Source organism: Delphinapterus leucas, chromosome 9, assembly GCF_059928025.1.
Source record: "Delphinapterus leucas isolate spDelLeu-1000000601 "Yukka" chromosome 9, BTC_Dleu_Yukka2, whole genome shotgun sequence".
In the NCBI taxonomy this organism is placed as follows: domain Eukaryota; kingdom Metazoa; phylum Chordata; class Mammalia; order Artiodactyla; family Monodontidae; genus Delphinapterus; species Delphinapterus leucas.
This window is the reverse complement of record NC_143137.1, coordinates 99,248,993-99,259,011: the sequence shown is the minus strand read 5'-3', so window position 1 is coordinate 99,259,011 and position 10,019 is coordinate 99,248,993. Positions and strand designations below refer to the sequence as shown.

Here is a 10,019-nt window from a genome sequence, read left to right as displayed (position 1 = left end):
CACCCAAATTTATTTTTATTTTGCATACATAGGAAACATGACCCTATCAAAAGAACAGAAAAGAGAAATAAGCCAAGTGTTACAAGAGAAAAAGCACGCACAGATCTGCTCCCAGCTCCTCCTGGCCACACCTGCTACGGAACTCTGTGGAACTTCACACACCAGGAGCTGGACCGGCTCCAAGCGGTGGGCACTGTCCACCGACAGCACGGGGGGAAACAGAATGGGCAGGAAATGTCACTGCGAGTGGAATTTCCACAGTGTCAGTGCCCACAGTAGTGGGTTCTCACCCTGGTTCAAGGGAAAACAAAATTTATCTCACACAAACATGAATATAAAATTGTTGAGTGCTACCTAAATCATTGTCTCAAGATCATTTGCTATCAAAAAGATAAACAAAATTTCGTCACGGACATTTGGGTGGCTACTCAGCTGCACCCAATCCAACTCCAGGGGCAGCTCTCGGCGCGCTTCCTCATCAGAACAGTAAAAGGAGAAACTGGACCTGAAAATGCAAAACGAATGACCTGGAGGAAGAGGACCTTCTGGACCCATGTAGTTGTCCTGGGTTGTAAACAGCAAATGTTGCGCTTTGTTGTCTCATTCGAATCAAGGACTTGAGTGCGGGGAGGTACTGAAGTTGGGCACAGGAGTTCGGAGGTCACACTCGGTGGTCAAAGACACCGGCAGCAGCATCCGTGTTCACAGACTGTTTCCAAGGGGTTCATCTGGCTCCAAGAGCGTCCTGTGGAATTCCCGGAGAGGCTCCCAGATTCCCCACCCTTAGAAAAGGTAAGTCACTGTGGCCCCATCCTGATTCCTCACTCCTACGCCACAGACGTGTCCCAGTAGAGCAGGGACATGGAGACTAGGGCTAGGGAATGAAAACCCTCAGTATCCACTCGGTGAGATGTCCTGACGCTCAGGTTCAATGAGTGACGACTCCTCAGGAGGCTCTGTTGAGTTCATTTCAAAAATAAGCACTCTGGGCTTCCCTGGTGGCGCAATGGTTGAGAGTCCGCCTGCCGATGCAGGGGACATGGGTTCGTGCCCCGGTCCGGGAAGATCCCACATGCCGCGGACCGGCTGGGCCCGTGAGCCATGGCCGCTGAGCCTGCGTGTCCGGAGCCTGTGCTCCGGAACGGGAGAGGCCACAGCAGTGAGAGGCCCGCGTACCGCAAAAAAAAAACAAAAAAAAATGCACTCCACCCCACCACTACATATACAGGGATCTACATGTCTCGGCTATGCGGCTTTGCCCTTCCTATACGTGACCTGTCAGGTCTCACTCTGGGTTTAAATACGCGACCGTGGGCATTACTCACTATGCAGAAGAACAGGACCCCGGCCCGCTGACAACCCCAGGACTGCCTGTGATCCCAGGGCCAGAGAGGTTTCTGAGCCAGGCTTTGCGTTTCCAACCAGATCTTCTTTATTCTAATTCTGATGAGCTCATCATCAGTGAGGTCTGTGCAGTCCTTTCTGAAGCGATCGCTCTGCAGTCCTGGGGTCTGCGTTCCCGTCTCTTTCTTCAAGCTCCTCCTGTTCGGAGCCCGGCGCACACCTGCTGAGGCCAACCAGCCCGGGCCCAGGCCTGCCCAACCCAGGCTCGAGCCACTGACTGCGCCCTGCTGGGACACCTCTCTCCAGAGGCTGACGTGGCTTCCCAGCCGGATGCGCCCGTCTGCTTTGAAAGTGTCCATCACAACGCACCGTCAGAGCTACCTCAGGGGACGGCGCAGAGCTGTCTGGCCGTGATCACAGGCCAGAGAGCTGCCGATGTCCAGGAAAGACTCCGAGTCTGACCTCAGGACAGGACTCCACGCCATCTTCCACAGGACACACTGAAAAGGGCTCGAACACTCTTTTCCCCAAGTCAGACCAAGAGCTCGTCAAATGCAATGTCCGGTTGGAGGCAGGGGGCAATTTCCCATGAATTTAAATAACGTTCCTTAGTGACTTTCAGGTAACTATAGACAGCAACTTGGCCTGATTCTAGATCCCCATCTCCTTGAGGTGCAAGCCGTGCCCAGGGCTCTCCCAGCCCTGGCTGTGCAGAGGGCAGCTCTGGTCTTCAGGAAGGGGATGGAGAAGAGAGGGCTCCGAGGCTGCGCCACCAACGCCTGTTTCTCTGAGAGCCTTTGGAAGAGGAAGACTGATGGGCAAGGGGCTCACACAGCTGGCCCCGTGGTGCCTCATTTCAGACGGGCCACCTGCCGTGTGTGGGGCCTTCCGGGCGCCCTGGGCCCCTCCTCGCGTTCACGCGTACTCACCTGCGCGCGCCCTGCCTCACCTTCTGCCGGGGTCTCTCCCCTGAGGGTCTGGATGCACCACCCTTGGGGGTCAACCCTCGGGACTCTCCACTCGGCCAGAGCACAGATGACATTGGAAACAGAAGCAACAGAGGAGACACGGGGTGAATTCAAATACTGGTCCTCCAAGGAAAACTTGAAAGGAAGCTGTGCTTGCTTTGAAGATATCAGAAAGGAATTTGCCCTTAGTGGCTCAGAAGACCATTCCTGGAGGTGAACAGTGATGGGGCGCCAGGGAGGGCGGGTGACAGCCTCCCCCGGCTACTTGGCCTTCACCACCTGCTCATATGGGGGCGGTGGCGTGTTGCAGTAGGAAGGGGGTGGTGGGTAGGCCATGCTTCCCTGGGGTGAGTTGGGTTGGACCTGGAAAGCCATCGCCACAGGGTTCCCAGCAGGATTCATCCCTGGTCCTCCGGGGTCGGTGTAAAACGGCAGCCCCAGCTGCTGGGCTCCTGAAAGACAGGCAAGCAGATGTGAGCACAGCAGAAAAAACCCACAGCACATCACAGCCAGGGCACCTGGGATCAGGTGACGAGCAAAGGGGACATGCCAGCCCCCGCCTCCTGGAGCGTCTCCTCTACTGGATGCAGACAGCCAGAAAGCACCACAACCCAAGAGGGTGTCTAAGTGATGGAGGGACATTAGCGGGATCAGGTGTGGCAGGGACCAAGCCGCAGCCGAGTGACACACCAGGGCAGCTCTGCCAAGACCTTGGGGAGGTGCACCAAAAAATTACCAACAGAGAGGGCCGAGTGTCCCTTAGAGCCTAAAAAGCCTGGGCGTAGAAAGGTAAGTCAACTCAGAGAGAACTAAAAAGAGGACCCTGTGTTCCCGAATCTCGGCCAGAATCATCACCGGCACCTCCACGCACTTTTTGAGAACAGTTTGCTGAAGTATCAGCTCCACTCCCACCTGCTGGATTAACGTTTAATCAGGGCAGATTACCTGTCATCCAGGTGAACCCAATTCCCAGATAAGGCGACGACCTACGGGGCGGATGCCAGCAGGGTGGGCTGACATGTCTGTGGACTCTCTCCCTGCCCTGGATGCTGCAGGAGAAGGATGCTCTTGTCTCAGGGAGAGGCTGTAGGATGCAGGCTGAGCCCTGCTGCGGGCCAGGGTGCAGGGCACGGGGGTCCAGAGAGCATAGACGGTGACAAGAGGGAATATACTGGTCACCCTGCCCAAAATCTAGCCCTAACTCTCTTTTTCTTTTTTTTTTTTTGCGGTACGCAGGCCTCTCACTGCTGTGGCCTCTCCCGTTGCGGAGCACAGGCTCCGGACGCGCAGGCTCAGCGGCCATGGCTCATGGGCCCAGCCGCTCCGCGGCATGTGGGATCTTCCCGGACCGGGGCACGAACCTGCGTCCCCTGCATCGGCAGGCGGACTCTCAACCACTGTGCCACCAGGGAAGCCCTCTCTTTTTCTATTTTAACAGTAGAAATACCTGAGCTGCTGCTTTGGAGCCTATTCCTTTGATCTGCTTTTTCTGATCATGTTGACAACATGACAGGATACTGACTAAACAATTAAAGAATCGAGAAGAGAAACTGTGGGCTCCGGGTTTTATGTGGGCTGGGCTAGGCCTCATTCAACCCAGGAGACACTCGGGCACAGAGAGGTCGTCTCTGTGTGTGTATCGTTTAGGGTCTTTTTTTGTGCAAACCTTCCTCTGCCACAGTTTAACTGAATAAAGGTCAGATTCCCGGAAAGATGCCCACCAAGGTGTGCAGGATGTCTTGGAAATCTACAAGTGTGCTGAAGGAGAGCGTACAGGACAGAAACACCTGGCCAGAGATGCACTCAAGGGTGTCGGGAGGACAGCAGTCAGCCACGGGGGGCACCTTAATTGGCTCCTGCCTCGTCTCACACCTGTGTGGCCCAACAGACGGCACCTGCTTCTACTGGTGCATCTTGCCTGCTGCCAGGAGACGCGCTCGTTTACAAGACATGTTTGTATACAAGCCCGTGACCAGCCAGGACCGTGTGCTTCTCAAGGGCAGAGATTATATTTTATTTATCTCTGAATCCCTTTATATTTTATACAAATAAAAAGTTAAAGATGAATAAAAAGAGGCTAATGTAATAGTCCGGGAAAGACACAATGGAAGCTTCTGAATATGAGAGAAGAAATGGGGAGGAGAGAATGAGAGAGGGGCTCTGGAGGTGTATCCAAGGACCCGGGACGAGCTCAGTGTGGAGCGTGTTGGGAGGAGGAGAGGCCTGCGTCGGAAACGCCCGGCTTCTGGCGTTGATAAGGGGCTCACCAGGCGAGAGAGGGGACAGAGGAAAAGGGCAGGGCCCGCGGGAGCCCAGGCAGCTCTGGGGGCCTTCTTTGTGGAAGTGGCAGCACAGACGAGGCCTTGGCCGAAACCTCCCAGGAGGAGTGTGTAGAAGGGACAGAGGACGGCTGGGGAGAGCAGCGCAGACAAGGCCAGCACTCAAACGAGGAGAAACACAGGAGGCGTAGGCGGCGGCGAAGACTGAAAGGAGAATGCGAGCAAAGAGTGAAGCAGTGAGGCGGGAGCTGTGTCACCGAGCGGGGTTCGGGAGGGGACAGGGCAGCACCGCGCCTTCTCAGCCCACAGGACATTTGGGATTTCTGGCCAACAGTTTCAGCACCATGGCTGGCACAGAAGCCCAACTGCCGGGGCAAACAGCTGCTCCAGGGTAAGGGGTGAAGACCAGAGGGGAGAGGTGGTGGCTAAAGGGATGCACGACAAGGGCAGACGTGTTTTTGGTTTTTTTTTTTTATTCTTTTAAAAACTGCTTTAAGGGACTTCCCTGGTGGCGCAGTAGTTAAGAATCCGCCTGCCAATGCAGGAGACACGGGTTCAATCCCTGGTCCAGGAGGATCCCACATGCCGCAGAGCAACTAAGCCTGTGCGCCACAACTACTGAGCCTGCCCTCTAGAGCTCGCGAGCCACAACTACTGAGCCTGCCCTCTAGAGCTCGCGAGCCACAACTACTGAGCCTGCGCTCTAGAGCTCGTGAGCCACAACTACTGAGCCTGCACTCTAGAGCCCGTGAGCCACAACGACTGAGCCCGCGTGCCACAACTACTGAAGCGCACGTGCCTAGAGCCTGCACTCCACAAGAGAAGCCACCGCAATGAGAAGCCCGCGCACCGCAACGAAGAGTAGCCCCGGCTCACCACAACTAGAGAAAGCCCACATGCAGCAACAAAGACCCAACACAGCCAAAACAAAACAAAACAGAAAAAAACTGCTTTAAATTAAGGTACAGTTGATTTACAAGATTATATTAGTTTCAGGTGTACAACACAGTGATTCTAAATTTTTATAGATTACACTCCATTTAAAGTTATTACAAAATAATGGCTATATTTCCCTGGGCTGTACAATATATCCTTGTTTATTATTTTAGACATAGCAGTTTGTACCTCTTAACCTCCTACCCCTATCTTGCCCCTCCATCCTTCCCTCTCCCCACTGGTAACCATGAGTTTGCTCCCTATGTCTGTGAGTCTGCTTCTGTGTTGTTATATTCATTCGTTGTATTTTTTAGATCCCACATATAAGTGATAACAGACAGTATCTGTCTTTCTCTGTCTGACTTACTTCACTTAGCATAATACCCTCCAGGTCCGTCCACATTGTTATACATGGCAAAATTTTATTCTTTTTTATGGCTGAGTAACAGTCCATTGTGTGTGTGTGTGTGTGTGTGTGTGTGTGTGTGTGTGATGCAGTATATATATATATATACACACACATATACACCAGGTCTTCTTATCCATTCATCTGTTGATGGACACTTAGTTTACTTCCATATTTTGGCTACTGTACATAGAGCTGCTAAGAATACTGGGTGGCATGTACTTTTCAAATCAGTGTTTTCATTTTCTTTGGATGTTTTACCCAGGAGTAGAACTGCAGGATCATTTTATTTCTATTAGTTCTATTTTTAGTTTTCTGAGGAGCCTCCATGCTGTTTTCCATAGTGGCTGCACCAACTTACATTCCCACCAACAGTGCACAGGGTTCCCTTTTCTCCACATCCTTGCTAACTTGTTGATGTTAGCCATTCTGACAGGTGTGAGGTGATATCTCGGTGTGACTCTGATTTGCATTTCCCCGGTGATCAGTGATGCTGAGCGTCCTTTCACGTGCCTATTGGCCATCTGGATATCTTCTCTGGAAATATGTCTATTCAGGTCTTCTGCCCATTTTTTAATCAGGTTGTTGGGTTTTTTGTTGTTGAGTTGCATGAGTTCTTTATATATTTTGGATATTAACCCCTTATATATGATTTGCAAATCTTTTCTCCCATTCAGAAGGTTCCCTTTTTGTTTTGACGATGGTTTCCTTCCCTGTTAAAAGCTTTTTAGTTTGATGTAGTCCCATTTGTTTATTTTTGCTTTTGTTTCCTTTGCCTTAGGAGACAGATCCAAAAAAAATATTGCTATGACTTATGTCAAAGAGTGTTCTGCTTTATGTTGTCTCCTAGGAGTTTTATGTTTCAGGGCTTATGTTTAGGTCTTTAATCCATTTTGAGTTTATTTTTGTATATGGTATGAGAAAATATTCTAATTTCATTCTTTTACATGTAGCTGTCTAGTTTTCCCAGCACCACTTACTGAAGAGACTGTGTTTTCCCCACTGTATATTCTTACGGCAGAAGTATTTTTAAGGATGGGAAATGCTTGAGTGCGTTTATAGAGGTAGGGGCAGAAATACAGGAAAGAGAGAGGATTTCTACAGAGAATATAAGCTCAATGATGGCAGGGACCTTATAAGCCTGGTTCAACATTTGAACGCCACTGTCTAGCAAAGAGCCTGGTACACAGGAGGGCACCCAACACGTCCTATCAATTGGGCAGAGGGAAGCAGCACACAGGGACCCACAGTTCCGTGCGTGGGAAGAAGGACCCGGCGCTCACACAGGCAGCCTCTGTACTGCGTGCCACTGTGGGTCGGTGATTTGAGCAGACACATTCCAAAGTCCTCAAAGAAGAGATGCTCACAGACAGTAGCAAAATGGTGACAAAGAGCGGCACAGCCAACTGGCATGGGATTCAAAGTAGCCGGGACTGTAAGGGTACAGAAGTGATGGCCAGGAGACAAGGGGACACCAGCACCATCTCCCTGACTTAGCGGGGGCGGAATGTGGGAGAAGAGAACTTGCCCTTCAATTCTGAAGGCTTACGGTAGATGGTTTAGTTAGAGAAAGAAAAGACAGAGTGTCTGTGAAGAAGCTGGAGTTAGAGGAAGACTGTTTCTCCAGGAGATAGAGAGGAAAGGACCAGGAGAAGTGGGCAAAACAGCTGCAGCCACACCGCTGCCCCGCTGTTCCCTCACCTGCATTGCATCTCTACCCTATGCAGAGGGCGCGGTGGGGACAGCAAGGGTATCGGCATTGCATCCACTTTCCTGAAGACACGGAGGCTCAGCGAGACAAAACTTGCCAAGGTCACACAGCTGCTATATGGAGGCATTGGAATTTGCACCCAGTAGTGTACTGGCAAGCCCAGGCTCTTTCCACTGTGATGTGTGTCTCACAACGGGGTGAGGAAATGGGGGAAGAAGTTCCGGCTAAAGAGGGACGGGCAAAACCAGAGAAGGCTGGTGACGTGAGGGACCTACATTCTGGGCGCCACCCCAGGACTAAGGGCTTGGCTGAGGGCTGTCACGGCCCAGCCTCCCCGGGCTCCACCACCCGCCCCGGGCTGCGCTCTTAAGCCGGACACAGCCTGCTTCTCCAGAGACTTGAAGTTATTCCACCCCTCGCAGCCATCGTCTCTTCCTCCTTGAGAGTCTCTGTGCGATTTGAGAGGGAGCCCTAGATTCAGCAGAGATGCATCGACTGACGAGCGCCCTACCTGAGCGGACACACTGTTTAATTCAGTTTCCCAAGATTTTTGTATTTATGATCATTAAACATGATCCAATATAACTTTACTTTGGTTACACTAGGTTTACAAGTTATACTAGCTTTACAAAACAAATTAGGTAGATTTCCATAATTTTCTATACTTGTAGTAATTCATAAGCATTGACATGAACTGTTTCTTCAAAGTTTCAAAGATACCATCTGCCAAAGGAGGGCCTGGCCGCCAAGCTTTCTTAACGACGACCCTGCCACCACTCGGCCAAGCTCACCGGCCAGTAAGTCATGAGGAGATAAGCTAAGCCAACCTTTTCTTGGGATGCAGGAGAACCTGGCTGGCCGCAGAGAACGGAGTAGGAACGCAGGAGAGCCGATGGCCACCTGAGAAAGACCAAGTGGCCTGCCAGCAGTGGGTCCGCTGGGTCCCAGGGCCCTGCTGTCTGACTCCATCCATTCCCCGCGCCTTTACAATCAGCCCAGCTCAGAGCTGGCTCCAGTGCTCTCTTCCCCCACACGCTGCCTGTGTTCTCACGGTTTAACCAGAGCCCAGGCGCTACACCCACCTCCTCCAGCCAGGCTGCTTCTCAAGGTTCAGGCAGGTTTCTCAAACACATTCCAGCAGACACAGAGCTCACCCCTCCACCTGTGACTCGAATGTCCTGTATTCGTTCCCCTCCATGTCACCACAGCCACCAATTCACTCACAGGACAGTAAGCCGAGTTCCCTTACGAGAGATAAAAAGCCCTCCGTCATCAGGTTCTTACCTGTTTCGAAGTCTCATTTCTCACCATCCTGCCTCATTCTTTACCTCCCAACAACAACCCAATTGCTTGCACCCTGCCCACCTCTCCCTCACCCTCGTCAGAGAGCAGCTCCTGGGCATCCAACGTGCAGACCACTCCTCCTGGGAAGTCCTTCCCCATCTTCACACCAGTGCTCCCCGGCCTCTCATCGGGTCAATTCCCATTTATCTTTCAAGTCTCAAATCAGAATCACAGCTCACTGACTCTCACCCCCATCCTAGCTGGATTAGGTACCCTGTCCTCTTGGCACCCAGACCAAAATCTGCATATCGGCACCACAGTGCGGTAGAATACTTTGAGTCTCTGCACTTGAGGAGAGGATTCCACTCACCTGGGAACCCTCAGAGCCCAGAGCAGCCCCTGGCATTGCAGCAGACATTGAATCCATATGTGAGATGCGCAATGGAAGAAGGGACGAATAGTGATTCTGGTCTGGACTTTGCCTCTGCCACACCATGCTGGACACACATGGCGGCTTCCTGAGACAGGCCTCTTCCTGATGTGACGCGAAGAACTGGCTGCCCCAGCCCAGCAAGCCTGCACCAACTCCACCCGTCGCCCTTGAGGACAGAAGCATTTGAAGGGATGACCCCCAACTCCCTATCACAAGTGATGGGGGGTCTGGGGCTGTGATCTTTGTACCAGAGGTGTGCTGCAGGCGTGTCTGGAATATTCATGCAGCGTGGTCACTCACACCAGAGGATAACGAGAAACAGTGGCAAATGGGTCCAATTTAATTGTTATTTTTATGTTAACGGTCACAACTCATGGATATTGCTGGGAACTGGAAGGATGGGATCAAAACATCTGAGCACCTTAGAATATTAAAGAAATAGAACAGATGGGAGGTGGATAAATTAGGTACTTGTCAAGAACATAGACCCTGAGGTGAACAAACACAGGGATGGAACTTGCTAGAAAGACTGGTTGAGGGCACAGGCAATAGGAATGGAGCCTGTACCCTCGTGGTGAGTGTGACGGTTACCCGGGCTAGATGGGGCACCAGCTGGCACAGAGGACGAGGGGGTCCCAGACATTCAATACGCTTGCTC

General features: G+C 51.9%; 1 protein-coding gene across 5 annotated transcripts in view; it reads right to left on the bottom strand.

Moving 5' to 3' along the window:
* The window catches only part of VOPP1 (VOPP1 WW domain binding protein), a 103,118-nt gene continuing 93,099 nt past the window's right edge, over positions 1-10,019 (bottom strand). For all 5 annotated transcript variants that reach the window (XM_089917900.1, XM_089917901.1, XM_089917902.1 and 2 more), the window contains one exon: positions 1-2,764. In XM_089917900.1, coding sequence (XP_089774026.1) covers positions 2,574-2,764 — 191 coding nt within the window. In that variant the 3' untranslated portion in view covers positions 1-2,573. The remainder of the gene's footprint in view (positions 2,765-10,019) is intronic.